The 18,925-nt window shown below is 47.6% G+C and overlaps 1 protein-coding gene and 1 pseudogene across 2 annotated transcripts; both read left to right on the top strand.

Moving 5' to 3' along the window:
- Window positions 1-2,299: 2,299 nt before the first annotated feature.
- Window positions 2,300-3,019, top strand: LOC308519244 (small ribosomal subunit protein eS8-like; annotated as a pseudogene). Its single transcript has one exon. The product of its transcript is annotated as a small ribosomal subunit protein eS8-like (transcript).
- Window positions 3,020-5,044: 2,025 nt separating this feature from the next.
- Window positions 5,045-13,747, top strand: ECSCR (endothelial cell surface expressed chemotaxis and apoptosis regulator). The gene is made up of 8 exons (XM_081093248.1): window positions 5,045-5,215; window positions 8,455-8,499; window positions 9,564-9,680; window positions 10,792-10,905; window positions 11,621-11,719; window positions 11,940-11,976; window positions 12,621-12,717; window positions 12,891-13,747. Exons 1-8 carry the CDS (start codon window positions 5,155-5,157, stop codon window positions 12,897-12,899), a joined length of 579 nt encoding a protein of 192 aa, XP_080949374.1. The 5' UTR covers window positions 5,045-5,154; the 3' UTR covers window positions 12,900-13,747.
- Window positions 13,748-18,925: the final 5,178 nt, after the last annotated feature.

Genomic DNA, 18,925 nt, shown 5'->3' with positions numbered 1-18,925 from the left:
CATCAAGGCATTCCTGTCTGTGTCCCAGAATCTACCACATTAACTGGTACTACACACAGGTGCTGGATAAGTTTGCTGAATAGAACCAGAATGTGGATGAACTCCCACCCCTGTCCCGTCTTTAGCACTAGCGGCTTGTAAGAAGCAACCCTCACCTGTGGAAAGGTACTTCTGAGCCACAGCAAGTTCCCTGTCTCACTCCCTCTGTCTCTTCTTGGATTTTTGCTGTCATGGAGCCTCTTAAATGGGTTCAAGGGGCTAAAATAATTAAGAATCTGCTGTTGTTTTACAGAGAAGAAAAGTCCTGGCTTTCAAGGTGTGAGTCCTGGGAGCAAAGATGAAAAGGTTCTGGGGTCCTCCCACCATCATCCCTCCAGGCTGGTTCCCTGTCTCAGCGCTGCACACGGGGGCCACATCTCTTTTCCAACTCCCCAGGGGAGGTAGAAGTGGCCCTGTCAACCTAAGAAAGGCAAAGAACAGCCCTTCTTCCCTCACTCTGTCCACACTGAAAGCAACCAGGGTTAGGATTCTGCCAAGGAAGCTGAAGGAGAAGGGCTTGTGGAACATTCTGATCAGGCCAATGGGAGGTTGCCATGATTGGGAGCCATTGAGAGCCGGCTCACTTCCAGGCCTCATCTTAAGCTCTGGGTCACTGGAGTAAGCCAGGAGCAAAGGCTGCCCATTTCAGCCACACCCTATGTCCAGCCTTCTTATTACAAGCTATATACCTGTAAGCGGTGTGGGATTTGTGGGGTAATAAAATTGTTTGCGGGGAAGGTTACACAAGTCTCTGAATATACTAAAAGCCACTAAAGTGTACACCTTTAATGGATAAAGTATACAGTATGTCTCAGTCTGTTCAAGCTGCTATACCAAAATACCATGAGCTGGGTGGTCTATATGCAACAGAAGATTTTTCTCACAGTTCTGGAGGCTGGGAAGTCCAAGATCAAGATGCCAACAGATTTGGACTCTGATGAGAACCTACTTCCTGGTTCACAGATAGTGCCTTCTTGCTGTGTCCTCATAGCACACAGAACAGCAAGGTAGGTCTTTGGGGCCTTTTAAAAAAAATCCTCACTGGAGGATATGTTTTTATTGCTTTTGAGAGAGGAAGGGGGGGAGAGAGAGAGAGAGAGAGAAAGAGAGAGAGAGAGAGAGAGATGTGAGAGAGAAACTTCAATCATTTGCCTCCTGTATATGCCCAGACCAGGGATTGAACCCACAACCTAGGTAAGTACCCTAAGAATTGAACCTGCAACCTTTTGGTGTATGGGATAATACTCCAACCAACTGAGCCACCTGGCCAGAGTCCCATTTGTACTTCTTAATCCCTTCACCTTTTCCACTCAGACTCCCCACCGCCCCCTCTCATCTGGCAGCCATCAGTTTGTTCTCTGTATCTATGATAGATGGCAGTTACAGCGGGCTCCTTGGAGCGATAGCTGATGACAGGGCTGGGGCTGGTAAAGCATGAGATGAACCTGGAACATCTCATTGTGTCAGAATGTAAAGAAGTGTTCAGAGAATGACGGAGATAAGGTAAAAGGATATAGAAGCCAGCCTGAAGGGGTTCCCAATGACTAAAATGGGGGTAACTTGAGCATCAAAATAATAATAAATGATTGTAATATGTAATAGTCACATAGTTTCAAAGCATCTCCCCACAAAACACTTACTATTTACAAAGGGGAAAAGAGTAACTTTGAAGTGGAGAAAACGGACTCTAGTGGCCGAATGGTGGTCTCCAAAGCGCTATGCCGATATCTTAATCCTGAGAGCCTGTGACTGCTACCTCTCTTGGAAAAAGAGTCTTTGCAGATGCAAATACGTTAAGAACCTTGGACTGAGGAGGCCACCCTGAATTACCTAGACGGCCTCTGGATTCAACGGCAAGTGTCCTTGGAAGAGGCACACAGAGGAGAAGGTGATGTGAAGACAGAGATTGAAGTGATGCAGCTACAAACCAAGGAATGTCAAGGAATGCCCAACAGCCACCCGAAGCTGGAAGAGGCAAGGAATGGCTTCTTCCCCAGAGTCGTCAGGAGTGTAGTTCTGCCAATGCCTTAATTTTGACTCCTGCCTCCAGAATTGTGAGAGAGTCCGTTTCTGTTGTTTTAAAGTCACCAGTTTATGGTAATGTGTATGCAGCCACAGGAAACTAAGGCACTAGCAGACACCACCTTAAGCAAGTGACCGAGTGGACATCCTCAGTAATGGAACAAGTCAAAGCCATGCAGCAGTTGATAGAATGCAGAGAGAGGAACACAGCATTGCTCCTGTGACATTCGCATCAAAGATGCATGACCATCTAATCGTAAGGAAATGTCTGACAAACCCAAATGAGGGAGACGCTACAAAATTACCGGATTGTAACCTGCAAAAATTTCAAGCTCGCCGAGCTAAGGGTATCTCTCGGGACAACTGGCACAAGCGCCACAAGACGGGGGGCAAGAGGAAGCCCTACCACAAGAAGCGAAAATATGAGCTGGGACGCCCTGCTGCCAACACTAAGGTTGGACCCGGCCGCATACACACAGTCCGAGTGCGCAGAGGCAACAAGAAGTACCGAGCCTGGAGGCTGGACGTGGGCAACTTCTCCTGGGGCTCAGAGTGTTATACGCGCAAAACAAGGATTATTGATGTTGTTTACAATGCATCCAACAACGAACTGGTCCGCACCAAGACCCTAGTAAAGAACTGTCTTTTGCTCATTGACAGCACACCGTACCAACAGCGGTACGAGCCCCACTTCGCACTGCCCCTGAGCCGCAAGAAGGGGGCCAAGCTGACGCCTGAAGAGGAAGAGATTTTGAACAAAAAACGATCAAAGGAAATTCAGAAGAAATATGATGAGAGGAAAAAGAATGCCAAAATCAGCAGTCTTCTCGAGGAGCAGTTCCAGTAGGGCAAGCTGCTTGCATGCATCGCTTCAAGACTAGGCCAGTGTGGCCGAGCAGAGGGCTATGTGCTCAAGGGCAAGGAGCTGGAGTTCTATCTGAGGAAAATCAAGGCCTAGAAAGGCAAATTAATCCTCCTCCCTCCTATCTTAGCTCGTGTAACAAAGGTGTTTATTCTAGAAAAAAAAAAATTCAAGCTCATGAAAGTCAAGAAAAGACTGAATAAATGTTCCAGATTGGAGGACACAAAAGAGATATGCAATGAATAATTCCAGGCTGGACGCTTTTGTTATAAAGGACTTTCTTGGGCCCTGGGTAGTGTGGCTCAGTTGGTTGGAGCAGTTGGTTCGATCAAACAGAAAGATCTTGAGTTTGATCCCTGATTGGAATGCATATGGGAGGCAACCGATCCCAATTGACGTTTCTCTCTCACCTCTTTTTCTTTCTCTCTCACCCTCTTCCTTTCTTACTCTCGAAAATCAATAAAAACATATCCTCAGGTGAGGATTAAAAACAAATAAAAATAAAGGCCATTCTTGAGACAATTGTCAAAATTGAATGGAATCTGAGGACTAGGTGGTATTAATATATTAATATTAATTTCCTAATGTTGATGGCTGTATTGTGAATATATAAGAGACTGTCCTTGTTTGTAGGAAATACACACTACAAACACTTCAGGGGTGATGAGTCATTCTGTTGGCAATTTACTCTCAAATGATTTAAGGAAAAAAGTTCTGTGTAATGTACTTTCTGTACATTTGTGATTGCTTCAACATAAAATATTTATTAAAAAATAAGGGACAGCCCTAACCGGTTTGGCTCAGTGGATAGAGCGTCAGCCTGCGGACTGAAAGGTCCCAGGTTCGATTCCAGCCAAGGGCATGTACCTTGGTTGCGGGCACATCCCCACTAGGAGGTGTGCAAGAGGCAGCTGATCAATGTTTCTCTCTCCTCGATGTTTCTAACTCTCTATCCCTCTCTCTTCCTCTCTGTAAAAAATCAATAAAATATATGTTAAAAAAAATAAGAGACAAAAGGACAGATTCATAAAATGATTATGTCCTGGCTGGTGTGCTCAGTGGTTAGAGCATTGGCCCATGCACAGAAGGGTCTTGAGTCCTATTCGTCAAGGCCATGTACCTAGATTGCAGTTTCGATCCTCAGCCTGATCAGGGTGCATGCGGTAGGCAACCATTAGACGGTGTCTCTCTCACATTGATATTTCTCTCTCTCTTTCTCCCCTCTCTTCCCCTCCCTCCCTTCCACTCTCTCTAAAAAATAAAAAAATAAAAAACAAAAATCAATGAAAAAACATCCTCAGGTGAGGGTTAACCAAAGTAAATAAGTAAATCAATAAAATGATATATATGCTTATTATCACAGGCTGGAAGGAAATCCACAACAACGATGATTATATTAAAGATGTAATGATATTAAATGTGTAACATTTCTCTGCTCTAAATCTTTAGAGTTTAGTTTAGTAAATATGTGCTGAGACCTACTGTATGGCAGGCAATGGGCCAGGTCCAGGGCTCCTGGGAAAGCGACACTGTGTCCGCAGCAGAGAGGGCTGTGGGATGTGTGCTGGCTGGATGCTACGGACAAGGGTGCTGCTGGAGCCCAGGGAAGGCCTGACGCCAAAGTGAGGGGAAGGGCCTGAGGGAGGGATGCTTGGAATGTGGTTCTCTTGTTTTTCTATTACGAATAACAATAATGAAAGATATTGGGAGTCCCATCTGCATTGGCAGCCATGAGGAGGGAGAAGAATGTGCTGTATTCAGAGTCTAGAGAGCATGGGCGGCTGGTGGGCTGCGTTTTAGAGCTCAGCCATGGTCTGAAACAGTATGGGGAGGAACTGGAGTTACATTCCAGGAAAACCACGGGGTGGTGTGTGCAGGGACCTGACGGACCCCTTGGAGGAGAAGAGGGGGGGCTGGGGCCAGGGAGGGGCAGGTTGCCATCATTGGTCTCTGAGTACAGGCCCTGGAGGGGGACACAGTGGCCCTAGCCCAGATTCCTGGAGCCCAGGGCGCAATCCAGTCGTTGATGTTTCAGCCTCACATCCTCGTCTGGGCTGTCAGGCAGAGCAGGGCCCTGGAGTTAGTCCCAATCTGTTTCCTTCTATTCTTTGACAGGAAGCTCCTGGAGAGCCAGCCCCCAGCCCCTCCCCCTCCCAGCACTCCCTCTCTCTTCTCCACTATGGACCGAGCCTCCACGGAGCAGCTGCCTGCCCACCACAGACCCAGCTGACATGGGGACTGCTGGAGCAACGCAGCTGTGCTGGGTGATCCTGAGCTTCCTCCTACTCCGAGGTAAGAGGCACTTGCCACTCTGTCAGCATTCCCCTCCAGGGCTGGCAGTCCTTCAGGACACACACCACATACGCAGCTCTCCATCCAGGGCTGTGCCCAGGGGAAATTCCAGAGCCTTTTATGAAAGAGATCAGCTGGATTGGGAGGGAGTCATTCCCAGGCAAGGGTAAAATGGCACATGGTTAAACCTTTTTGTGGGAAAAGTTCCAGGGTGAGCCGGGGCTCCCATAAAGGCTGGCCTCCTTAAATGTGGGATGTGCCTGGTTGTCTTGGTGGAAGACAGGTCTGAAAGCTCCTTCTGGGATGTTCTAGCACAAAGCTGTCTGCACCTTGGGCTTTACAGGGATCTTTTTTTTTTCTTCCATTTGGGGAGTAACAACCTGGGAATTCCAAATACTGACTCTAAGCTCACACTCAGCACGAGGGATTCAAGTTAGATACAAAGAACTGTTTGCCACAGAGGATGTACTCAACACCCTCAGCCAGGGGTCTAGATGAGACGGTCTTCAGAGGAGAAAACTTGAAAACTCCTCTTAGACGGGACTCTGCCAGCTGATGAGTGGGGAAACAGCTCATAAGGGGTCCCCTAATTAGGGAGCAGTTGCTGGGAACCATGAGAAATCCAGGAGATTCTGACTCACAGGGCAGTAACTTCCCCTCGGTCATTCCTTCCCCACCCCCACCTCACGTCCATGAATCCTCTGTGGAAGATTCATGAACCTGGGCTCAAAGCAGCCGAAGAGAACGCACGCAAGAGTGCTTGGATGGGAGAGGGAGGATGGCTTTCTTGGTGGTGGGTGGAAGGCCTGAGCACCGGGAGACTGCCTCATGGAGAGATCAGGCATTTCTTTACAAGTCCATGGCTTGGAAGTAAAACTCTGATTACTCCACCCGCAACCTCCTTCCCAGAGGATAGAGTCACGCATTTGATCTGGAGCTGGGGGACGAGGCTGTTGTCCAAACTGCAGAAACGGCAGAGAAGATTAAAAGGTGCAACTCATAGGGTGGCATTTTCATAGGCCTAGGCTTCTCTCAGCTTCCCTACCCATTGCCCTGTCCTGGACGAGTGCCGGAGCTAGGAATGCCCTGTGTAAACTCTACATAAGCCATGCTCACCGCTTGAGTTTCCTAACCTCTTATCTAGTATCCCAGAGCACTTTCTGTCTCCTTCATTTTGGAGGGCTGAGGAATCCTTTTGGGGATATGCAGGCCCACAAAGGGACTTGACTGTGGATACACGAATCAGGGCAGGGCAGACTTGAGGCTTGGAGAATTTGAGAGAATGGGGCAAAATTAAAAACGTCTAGCATTTACTGAGCATGGACTCTCTGTCTGGTGGGCACTATGTTGAGTACTTCATATGCATCTTCTTATCCTCACAACCACTTATGAAGTCCTAAAATCACTTGCAATTTAACGAAGAGAAAAATAAAGCCCAGGCCAGTAAGTGACAGCCAGGGCTTCGACTCAAGCCTGTCAAACTCCAAAGTCTGTGATTTCAACTGCTAAGGTATGCTGCTGAGAAAAACAGGATGGTGGGGGTGGAGGAGGAGGAGAGAGGCAGGTAGCGATTAGGAAGGGGAGACCGGAAAATAAGAAATCCCAGTGGCCAGTGGCCTTTGGTTGTCTGCGTGTCCAGTGGTCAGAGGCACCCTGGCCTGTAAAAACAGACGCTCCCTGAATCCCTCCTCTACTCACAGAGGAATCTCCTGGTGACAGAAAGTTCCAGGAGGGGGAGGGGGCAGGTGACAAAGAGCAGGCTACTGAGAATCGGAGCTTGTGACTTTGGAACTCATTCCAAGGCACTAGTTTTGTTTTTAGATAAATATGGGAAGGCAGGCACTGTGCCCTCCCACTAAAAACCAAAGTTATAACCATATAGAGCTTAGACGGGACCTTAGATACCCCGTCAGCAAGGACATCTAAGGTGCCTTCTGATGGGTGTTTGCAGAACATGCCTTGGATTAAAAGGGTCACTCCCCAGCTGGGAAAAGTTCTCTCTAGCCTGGGGCACCTACAAGTTTTAACTCCCCTCTTGATCCCCCCAGCCAATAAGGGAAAGAAGTGTCAGAGATGGTGACCTGGAAAAACAGCCTCGGCAAGGCCTAGGGTTTGGGAAAGGGTGGGCTTGGGAACAATTAATTCCACACTATCCAAGTGATAGCCCCATGGAGGAAGGCAGTGGCCAAGGAAAATAAACAGACCAACAGGCTGCCACTGGCTGGGCGGGCCCCTGGCCCTCAGCTGCCTCTGTTCACCCAGGCCCCAGCTTGGTACTTCCCTGATTATGGGGGCTGAGGGAGCAGAGGGCCAGGCCAGCAGCTGCAATCCCAGCCTGAGTGGAGGAACGGGAACCCAGCTGGGCGGCTCCACTTCCCCACGTTTTCCTTTCACATTGTTCACAGGTTTCAAGAATGATTTCATTGTGGAAAATGAGCAAACACAACCTGACCTTTGAGGTCCCACAGACACAGGGGACACATATATGAGCGCGCGCGTGCGCGCGCACACACACACACACACACACACACACACCTGCATAGAGGTTGACAGTCATACACATGTACTTACAAAACAATCTGGAGAGAGCTTCCTACTGGGGCATCCTAGTAACCTCCTCCCTGGGTTTGGACAACAACAACCATTATTAAGAAGCCGCTACCTGTGAGGGTTAAGTTGGCCACTCATTCCAGAGCTTCCCTGCCTCCTGTGTAGGCCCCTACCTCTGGCTGGAGGAGGGCACAGAGATAGCCCAGATACCAACCCCAACCCCTAACTCCATCTTACTCATCACACCTTCCCATCCCCTCCCCTTGGGCAGGACTCGTATGACACTATTTGCATGGTAGAATGGATGGCACAGTGGTAGCATGATGTCAGCGTTAGTCTGGAGACCTGGGGTCTTTGTCTAGACTTGGCAGGTGTCTGGCCCTCTGTCCTTGGACATATCACTATTTTAAAATAACCTTCCCCTGACGTTGTATCAGGCTGCTATAGAACCCATGTGGGATTGAAGAGACAGGAAAGGACCCTGGGACACTGAATCATAAGGTGGTGGTGATGATGCTATTCAGTCATGATCTCAGAGGAAGCCAGCCCCGCAGTAAGCTGCAGCCACATCCTTTAGTCCTCTGTCAGCATGAGAGGCTTGAAAGCCAAAAGGCCTTGGTTTTTCGGGGGGCTCTGTGCTGGGTGGGAGACTCACAAAGCTAGTCTATGCTTTTTGCTTTCTCTTGCAGGCCACAACTCCCAGCCCACGACAATGCAGCCCTCTAGCCCTCAGGGTAAGAGCAAACACACAGGGACTCCTCTAGCAATTATGTCTGATAGCTTAGTAAGGCTGGGGGGAGCTCTAGGCACTGTTTTACACAGATCGCAGGCGATTAGGGTGGGGCCAGAGCTCTCAGGACATCCAAAGCTGAGCTCATCTAGGGACTTTTTTCAGCTTGGCCCAGTCTAACCTGTTTTGAAAAAGAGAGATAAATGGTTGCAGGTGAGGGATGGGGTAAGAAGAAAGACTAGAAAACACCAGCTATAAGGAAGAAGAGAGGGAGCCAGAGCAATAAGAGGCAATAGACCCTCAGCCTCAGATGATCTGTGTCAGGAGCCGTCAGTCTAAGTCTGACTATACAGCCAACTACCCCCAACACAGGTGAGTGAGTGTGGTTGCTGAGGGGCCAATCCCTGGCCCCCCTCCCCAGCCCCTTGCCCATCCCTTCAGACTTGCTTGCAGCCCAAGAGTTCTCATATGGGTCAGAAGTGGTTGTCATCAAACCCTGCCCCACCTTCAACTCCCCATATGCCTCAGTCCTTGCTGGGGACAGCCCTTCCTCAGAGCCCAACAGCCCAAGCCCTCTGTCCAGTACCAGTACCCCAGGTACTCTGCCACTGAGACTACAAATTCCATCAAGGGAGGGCCCAATGAGGACGCAGACACAGTTTCGGCTCTAAAGGAGAATACAGTGGAGAAACAGACAAGTAAACAAGACCTTACATTGATAATTACAGATAGGATAGAAGGATTGTGATGGGCATAAGATGAAGGTGCTATTGGAATCCAGATAAATGTCAGCCACTTCCGACTTGGGGGCCAGGGAAGACATCCCAGAGTGCTCCTAAAGCTAAGGCCAGAGAAGGAGTTGACCAAATGAAGACTTGGGGTGAAGGAGGGTAGGGTGTATTCCAGGCAGAGCAAACTGTGCAGGTGAAGACCCAGAGGTGAAAAGGAGGATGGCTCCTTCTGGAAGTGAAAGCAGTAACGAAAATAACAATTTTGGACTAAAGGGCCGTCCCTGTATACATGCTGGCTGAAGCCACAGCAGGCCCACAACTGCTTCCTAACCCACAGCTGCTTCAGAGAAAGCCTCACGGGTCCCCACAGTACCCAGTAAACCCGCGACACCAAGGTCAAGCACCATGGACGGTCACTCCCCATCCCACCCACAGGAGCACACGTCAGGATTTGGTAAGTATCAAGCCGGGTTCCTTCTTCTCCTCTTGGGGGGGCCCAGGTCCTGCCCCACAGTAAGGGGGTCTCAGGATCCACATCAGTGGCACCCTGGTCTGGAGAGAACGAGAGAGGTTTGGTGAGGAGTAGAGACAAGGACCTGGTCACAATGAAGGTAGAAAGAGTCGACTCAGGATTGATAAAGGCATCGAGAAGGAAAGGAAGGGTTAGGAGAACCCAAAATAATGGAAAGGAAGGCAGAAAAGGTTGGGAAAGAGTCACATGCTTCTCAAGGCAGGCTGGGCTTCACCCAGCAGCAGGGGAGAAAGGCTGGGCGGGGTGGTTACCTTCCACCTTGGCCTGCTGTTCACGGCACAGGCACAGGGGTCCCAAGCAGCAGCAGCGGTGGCAGCAGAAGCAGAGGTATGTCCTGTCTGTGCTCACAACAAAGAACACCCTGACCCTTTCTCTCATCCTACCCCTTGGCTCTGGGATGTTTTTATACTCCCAGTCATTTTTAAGAGGGGGTGAGGACCAAGAAATGGAACAGCAATCAGGCCTGTAGTACAAAGAGCTTCAGAGGGGATGAGGTGGATGGCCATACCACTTTTCAAGAGGGCCAGAAACACATGCCCTTTAACTGGCAGGCTGGCTTGTTAGGCCAGTGCCTGGAGACAAACATCCGGTGCCCTTCTTTCCTCCCTCTTCAACTCTTGGCAAAACACAGATGGCTCAACCTTGCCTAGCCTGTCCCCCTATGTCTGCAGCATACATCCCTTTCCTCTGGGCTCCAAGGGGATATGGTGGGAAGAACATAATGAGGGAAGCATCCTGAACTTTCTGGAGTCCTTTGGAACTAGTAACACAAACAACCAGCAATCTAGTCATGTGATCCAACAGCACCCACTTCTGACCTCCATCCTCATGGGACCTGATCAGAGGGGCAGAGAGGAAGTCTTTTCTGTAGGGCTGGAGCTCTCTCTGCAGTCCTCTACCTGGAGAAAGTGCTGCGGGGGGGCGGGGGTGGGGGTGGGGGGCGGGGGGGGGGCTGGGAGTGGGGGGGAGCTAGCTCTCTCTGGTAGGCTGAGTAAGTCCTTTCACTGAAGCACCCATCACCATTCCATTTTAGACACCTCTCAAAATGTTACTTCCAAATTGGCCACCACGAGCCCGAGGACAAGAGAAGACCCCACCATTCTGCCCAGCCCTGTGTCAGAGCAAGTGCTCACTGTGGCTGCATTTGGTGAGAGGAAGGAGAAGGTGGGATGTGGCAGGGGACCCCACCTTTGAACTGACTTGGACTCTGGTCAGGAAACACAAGTTCAAATCTCACCCATTTGTGCTAGAGCAGTGGTTCTCAACCTTCCTAATGCCGCGACCCTTTAATACAGTTCCTCATGTTGTGGTGACCCCCAACCATAAAATTATTTTCGTTGCTCCTTCATAACTGTAATTTTGCTACTGTTATGAATCATAATGTAAATATCTGATATGCAGGATGTATTTTCATTGTTACAAATTGAACATAATTAAAGCATAGTAATTAATCACAAAAACAATATGTAATTATATATGTGTTTTCCGATGGTCTTAGGCGACCCCTGTGAAAGGGTCGTTCGACCCCTAAAGGGGTCGCGACCCACAGGTTGAGAACCGCTGTGCTAGAGGGTTTGACTGACAAAGAAGTCTTTGGTGGGAAAGAGCCTCCACTGACTCTAGTCAACTCTTCTGGGTTCTGCTGGGTTTCATATTCTTATGGGAAGATGGGGGAAGGAAGGGCTGTGGAACCCACTCGGGCCAGGGCAGCAAGCTGAGAATTCATTCATTCGCAGAGAAGGGGAATTCAAAATTCACTTTGCTCTGGACCCTGTCTACATAGCACTTAGCTAGGAAGAGAATTTGAACTCATGTTATCCCCTCTTATCCCCTCCTCTTCACCCCATCCTTTCCCTGTTCAGGTGTTATCAGCTTCATTGTCATCCTGGTGGTTGTGGTGATCATCCTGGTCAGTGTGGTCAGTCTAAGGTTTAAGTGTCAGAAGAACAAGGAATCTGAAGGTACATGCCTGAACCTTGGGGGCCCTCCTTTGCCCCTCTTTGCTGAGGGACCCAGAGCGAGATTCTGGGACTGACACGCAGCCTAGAGTTGAGGGAAGGAATGGGAACATCAGCACCATGAGATGAAATGGGAGGGTCCACTTGGGGGAACTTTGAGGGGCAGGTTGGGCGTCTGAGTAACAACATGTGACCCTCAATCTGTGCCTTTGGATTTTTACAGATCCCCAGAAACCTGGGAGCTCAGGGCTATCTGAAAGGTAAGACTGTCAGAGGTGTAAGTAGGAATTATCTATCTGACCTCTCAGTCTTCCCTCCAAGAGGGAACCAAAGCTTCCTGCTTTACACACACACACACACACACACACACACACAAACACATGGAATCCTGACAGCCTCCACTGAGACCAGACTAGGGGCAGGCAGGACAAGAGCAGACTTGAAAGGAAGCAATCAGTTGACAGGAGATGGACTGGAACCCTTCAGCCCAGGCCTACGCACCTTTGACCTCTTCATGAAAAGTGTAGGAATTCAGATTCTAATATACCCCTTAAATAAGGAGATACTTATTTAAGGAACTGTTCATTGAATACCTTGTGTGTGCCAAGCCCTTTGGTAGATATTTGTTAATATTATCTCAAATTCTTAGAGCAGTTCTTCAAGGCTAATACATTTAAAAATTGAGACTTAAGAGAGGTCGTAACTTGGTCAAAATCACACAAGCAGTAGGTAGTAAAACAAAGATTTAAATACAAGTCTTTGGGGCTTCAAAACACACTCTCATTTCACTATGATCCACCCCCAAAACAAAGGTCTAAGTTTTAACAACCCCTGTGCAGTTTCTTAACCCCCCACATTGCCCTCCCACTCCTATCCATAACCCATGTTCTCCTCCTATTCCTAGCTGCTCTGCAGCCAATGGAGAGAAAGACAGCATCACCCTCATCTCCATGAAGAATATAAACATGAATAACAGCAAAGGATGCCGCTCAGCAGAGAAGGTACGTTTTTCCTGGTTCCCTCCTCCCTTCTCCCTCCTCCTCCTTCCTGAAGGCTCTGGTACTTTAACCAGAAAGGAGATACTTTCAAAGACCCAGGCTCTTCTCTTCTCTTGCCTATTATATTACTACTCCCGAGAAGTTCACCCTTCCTTCATTAAGTATTTATTTTGCAGGTTCTTTAAAAGCAACCGTGGGTCCTTATGAGTACGAGGATGATGAAGCTGCCCTGTGCCTGCAAGAAGGAAGGTGATGCCCTAACCGGTTTGGCTCAGTGGATAGAGCGTCAGCCTGCGGACTGAAAGGTCCCAAGTTTGATTCTGGTCAAGGGCATGTACCTTGGTTGCGGGCACATCCCCAGTAGGGGGTGTGCAGGAGGCAGCTGATTGATGTTTCTTTCTCATTGATGTTTCTAACTCTCTATCCCTCACCCTTCCTCTCTGTAAAAAGTCAATAAAATATATTTAAAAAAAGAAAAAAATGAAGGAAGGTGATATTATCAGTAGAGGCAATAAGCCACATATAAATTATTTTATTGTTTCACATCTACTCGCAGCTCTAAAGGATACTAACATTCCTCCATTTATGGGAGCAAGCTACCAATATGAGAGACACTTCCCCAGGTGGACCGCCACTCCAGAAACACGGACTGACTAACTAGGAAACTCCAGTGGTGAGAACTAAAAAGTGACTGACTAGCCGAAACCGGTGTGGCTCAGTGGATAGAGCATCGGCCTGTGGACTGAAGGGTCCTGGGTTCGATTCCGGTCAAGGGCATGTACCTTGGTTGCGGGCACATCCCCAGTAGGAGATGTACAGGAGGTGGCTGATCGATGTTTCTCTCTCATCGATGTTTCTAACTATCTCTCTCCCTTCCTCTCTGTAAAAAAATCAATAAAATATACATTAAAAAAAAGTGACTGACTAATCCACCTTCTCAAAGTCATAGGAAGGAGAAGTGTGCAGAGCAAAAGCAAGAAAAATGACAAAGTGGATCGGTCCTTTCTACTTGGCATTAAAATTATTTTCTGGCCTGCAGTCTCATTTCTTTTAAGGTCTATGCCCCCATGCACATTCTTAACAGAACATCCTAGCAGCTCTGGGGTCTCCTTTTCTAGGTAAAGCGTGTATGCCAGTTTCTGCCCCTGTGGGGAGTTCTCTGAGAGATTCGGGAGGGAGAGAACTTTCGTCAGGTCTGCCTCAGTCCATTTAGTTTATTAAGTAGGATGAAGTGACTGACTATTCTAACTGCTCTAAAAGAGGGAGCGAAAAGGAGCTATAGACAGTGGCCAATTGTCACCAGTAAGAAATACTAAATCTGGAGGTGAGAACATGGGAGGCACAATGCATTCTAACTAGGAAACTCCAGTGGTGAGAGCTAAATACTGTAAGGGCAAATGTCCTCTGCATGTCCCGGGGTAGACATGCCTCACTGTGGTTCTAGCTGTGGGAATAACACTGGGAAGGTGTGAAGCAAAGATAGGTAGCAGAAAAGGTGGAGTACCACTGCTGAGATCCCACACTTCAGGATCATGACTTTAAATATGTTTTTATTGATTTGAGAGAGAGAAACATTGATGCGTGTGTGTGAGAGAGAGAGAGATGGCGATCGATTGCCTCCTGTACGCACCCCACCTGGGAATCGAACCTGCAACCTGGGCATGTGCCCTGACCAGGAATCAAACCAATGACCTTTCGGTGCACGGAACGATGCTCAATCAACTGAGCTACAGCGGCGAGGGCAGGTCTATGACTTTATAAAGCAAAAAGCAAATATCTACCCACTTTTCCCCATACAGCTTTATCTTTGTGTCCTAAAAATAAAAGATTATAAGTAAGGTAAAGTCATTTAAAGAGAAGGAGGAAAAGAAGGCAGTTATCTGTTTTCTTGGTAATCTGTGTTTGAAAATAAATCTTGGGAGAGTCAATGGAAGAGCCATCTGTGTATGTTTACACGCAGTGTTTAACTTTATAAGCATCTGCTAGTTGGCAGCTTAGAACACAGGGAGAACACAGATTACCCATGCTGAAGCCATGATACGCTATTTTCTGCTGGATTTAGACTCTGAAAGGTGATATGAGAGAGAAAGCCTAGAACAACAAGTGTTACTTTCTCTGTCTCATTGAAACAATTCAAGTGGACTAACGAAACTTAGTACTGATTCTGAATCCTCTCGGGCAGGGCCAGTAGACTGCTCATGTCTGTAGCTCTTATGTCGTACATTGTGCACTGGCCCTTGAGTGCAGGAAATCTAATCACAAGGCCACAGACTCACAGCTTGACTTTGACGAAATCACCCCCCATTTCTGAGCCTATTTTCTTTTCAAGTGAGGTGGCTGGACTACTTGCCTTTCCTGACTTTTCTGGTTCTTATATTCTAATGTCCTATACACTCTCAATGTAGGAAAAAATTAATCTTTTGAGTAGATATTGCTCCGGGTGGGAGCCAGAGACAAGTCTTAGGTGACTCTGAACAAGTCTTTTACATTCTCTGTGCTTAGATTTCCCTGTGTATTCACATGTATAAGGGAAGAATGATCCCTACCTGGACCTGTCTACCTCGTGGGCTACTTAGTAGGTAAAATGGAATGGCAAATGGAAGTAAAAGTACTAGCTGACAACTGTAGCAGAGAAGGTGGAGTACCACTGCTGAGATCCCACACTTCAGGATCACGGCGCTTGTTCCCTGGCTACTGAAGTGTTGGTTGCTAAGGGCTCCTAGCTGGTTGATGACTGGTTGATGGGAGTGGGTGTGGGGATGAAGACCTGGACCTCTTGCCTCCATTTCTCCCTCTGCCCCAATCCTGCCCCCCTTACACCTCATAGCTGTTCCCAGAAGCACTCACCAATAAGCCGTCAGTATGCAAATCTCAGTGTCTCAGTCTATTTCCTGGAGCACCCAATCTATGACAGCATTACCACAGCATTTCTAAAAAATAATTCAGCCTGGCCAGCGCGCTTTAGTGGTTGAGTATCAGCCTATGAACCAGGAGGTCACGGTTCAATTCAAGGTCAGAGCACATGCCTTGGTTGCAGGCTCGATCCCCAGTGTGGAGCGTGGAGCCAGCCAATCAATGATTCTTTCTCATCATTGATGTTTCTATCTCTCTCTCCCTCTCCTTTCCTCTCTCTGAAAGCAATAAAAATATATTTTAAAAAATAATTCAGATATATTTTATTTGAGCCACACTGCTAAAAGCACATGACTTCTTAGCCAGTTCCAGTACAAAAATCCATCATTGGGATAGAACTCTCCAGGTGACACAACAATGTCTACGAGTACTGGATTCTGTTTCAGTTGTTATTCTGACTGTCATGGGCTGCTTATCATACTAGAGCGATTATGTCAAGGACATGGGCTTCACTCAGTTGGTGTCTCCATTATAAGATCACAATGTCCCCCTGACTCTGGACAATGTCCTGCAAATACGAGCTGTTAGTCATAAGCTATTTATATGTCGGGGATAAAGGGTGAACTGGTATTAATGAGATTGAAAGGCTTTTACCTGGAAAGTGACACTATAGTACCATTAATCATGCTGATATTCCCATTGCTAAATAACTACTGTATCCTTTTGAAAAGGGTTGAGGATGAATTCACTTAATGCTGAATGAGAGGGGTTTCTGCTGGAGGATCCCACTATTTATGCAAAAACAAGACCCCACCTCTGACAGGAAATCCATGCGCAGCCTTCTGCAGCTCCTGAAGCTTCCCTGAGACCGTATCTCTTCCTTAACGTCTAGACAACAGGATGGCGGCCATTTATAAGACCACTTCCTCCCTATTCTAACACAGGACGACATGGTCCCAAAGCAGGAACAGGTGATGGGGGTAGGGTGGTTGCTGTAAAGTGTCTTTCTTTCCCTTCTCCCCACATCCTCTGGGAGGGCAACCAGCAAACTAGCTCAGATGCGCAGACCCAGTCAGACAGAGGGATCATTTACTCAGGATGATCTCTTTCTTCCAGGCCTCGATGGGGCAGGATCTCAGTCATACAGGGCACACGGCAAACCTCACCATCGCCCGCAAAAATTCACTGCAGTTCAACAAGCATTTCTAAAAGTAAGTAGAGAAAACAGATAGAAATCTGAGGCTGGCTCTGGGTAAAATAATTTAGTGTACAAAAAAATCACAGCAGACTCCATGCCCCCCACCCCCCTTGGCCTAGTTCCTGTGCACCATTTTCCAAAGCCAAGCTAGTACTCCTTAATTCCATTTGAATCTGCTGGAAAACATTGTGTGGCTCTGCTCAGCAGTATCCCGCTGGATTTATGGATGTCCTTTCTCACTCCTTTGAACTTCTTTCTATACCTACCTTCTTATCTTTGTGAGCTGCCTTAGAGGCCCCAACTTCCCTTCCCTTATATCCTTCCCAGGTGTTCTCTCACTCTTCCTGCTGTTACTCTCTCCTGACAACACCATCCTGAACCCTTTGCACCCCACAGCTTCCTCTTACCAAACACAGAGATTGAATTTGACAGTGGGAATTATTTTGTTGAGTGGTTGGTGTGCGTAAACAAAACCTGGCACAGAAGTGTTCTAAATGTTGGGGTTTGGAGTTCTAAGTTAGTCTTGGTGATAGAGTCAGAAAGATTCATCCAGAAGTGTTAGCTGAGGTGTAAATGAGCTGAAGGGTGCATTTGCATGGCAATATCTGAGAAGGTTGCAAGACTGAACCTTTTTTCTTTTCTTTCTTTAAAAAAAAACGGATCTAGAGTAAATGAGTCATCTAGAAAGGAAGGGGGAACTGAGGTTTCAGAGAATGATGGGAAAGGCTGTAGAGATACCAACCATTTCCAAGAGGCTCCAGTTTCCCAAATCTTGCCCAGCATTTTGTTTTTGTTTCTTAATTCTCACCAGATGATATTTTTCCCCATTGATTTTTAGAGAGAAATGGAAGGGGGGGGGGGGCGAAGAAAGAGAGAGAGAGAGAAACATCAATGTGAGAAAGACACATCAATTAGGGCCAGGGATCTAACCTGCAACCCAGGTACATACCCTTGACTGGGAATCAAACCCAAGACCCTTCAGCGTGCAGGCAGATGCTCTAACCACTGAGAACACCAACCAAGGCTTGTCCAACGTTCTTGAACCTGGACTCTACTCCTAAGTAGCCCCATAATTCATAGCATGGCTTTTCAATCCAATCACCCCCTACAGTGCTCTAGCACTCCCACTCTCAACCAGATATCTCTAACTTCATGCTACTATGACATCTCTGAGTACCCCTAGATCTTAGCCCTGTGCCCCTGGACTCCAAGGCATGCCCCATCTTTCCCTGTCCATCTTCTGCAGCGGTTCTCAACCTGTGGGTCGCGACCCCTTTGGTGGTCGAACGACCCTTTCACGGGGGTCGCCTAAGACCATCCTGCATATCAGATATTTACATTATGATTCATAACAGTAGCAACATTACAGTTATGAAGTAGCAACGAAAATAATTTTATGGTTGGGTCACAGCATGAGGAACTGTATTTAAAGGGCCAGAAGGTTGAGAAATCTGTCTAGTCTCCCAAAACTACATAATGGATGTCCCTGATCAGGTCCCTCGTCTACAGAGCACAAGTGGCTTCTTCAGAACCCAGCCTTCTGTGAGTGTGCTGATGCTTACGTATCCCAGGGCCATGGCTAGAGGGAAGGGATGGAACTGTATATACTATTGAAGGCTTGTTCCTTTCAGTTTGTGTCTAGGGCTGTCACCTCCCCAACTGTCTAAGTAGATACTGGTTGACACCATAATTGGCATAACTGATTTGGTCTTCCTGGATAAGATCTCAGTGAATTCCAGGTAATTTTTTGTTTGGGGATGACCGTGATAATTTTTCACTTTCGCACCCCTGATCTCTGGCCATCCCAACTCACCTGCAGGCATACGTCAGTTAAGGACACTGTACCAGCTACCTATGAAGAACTGGTTTTATTCTTTGCTAAAAGACTCCATGCAAACCTGAGTGAGGGAAAGCAGGAATATTTCTTCCTTTTCTTTTTGCTAATCTTCTAGGGCCTGGTCTTTCAGATAAAAGGGAATGAGCCAAGGAAACTACTGGGGTGAAGGAGAGAAGAAAAGCCTCAGAAGGGTCCTGGAGTAGGAGGGGATGAAGGATAAAGAACAGCAAAGGCCGACTCCAATGAGTACCTGCTCTTTTCTTTCTTTCTCTACTCCTGACCTCTAGTGGTTCCTCTAATGACCTTGTGCCTGAAGAGCTGGG

Source organism: Myotis nattereri (genome assembly GCF_964212035.1).
Source record: "Myotis nattereri genome assembly, chromosome: 5".
Classification (NCBI taxonomy): Eukaryota; Metazoa; Chordata; class Mammalia; order Chiroptera; family Vespertilionidae; genus Myotis; species Myotis nattereri.
Note: the sequence above shows the minus strand (reverse complement) of the source record. Positions and strands in the feature narration are given on the sequence as shown.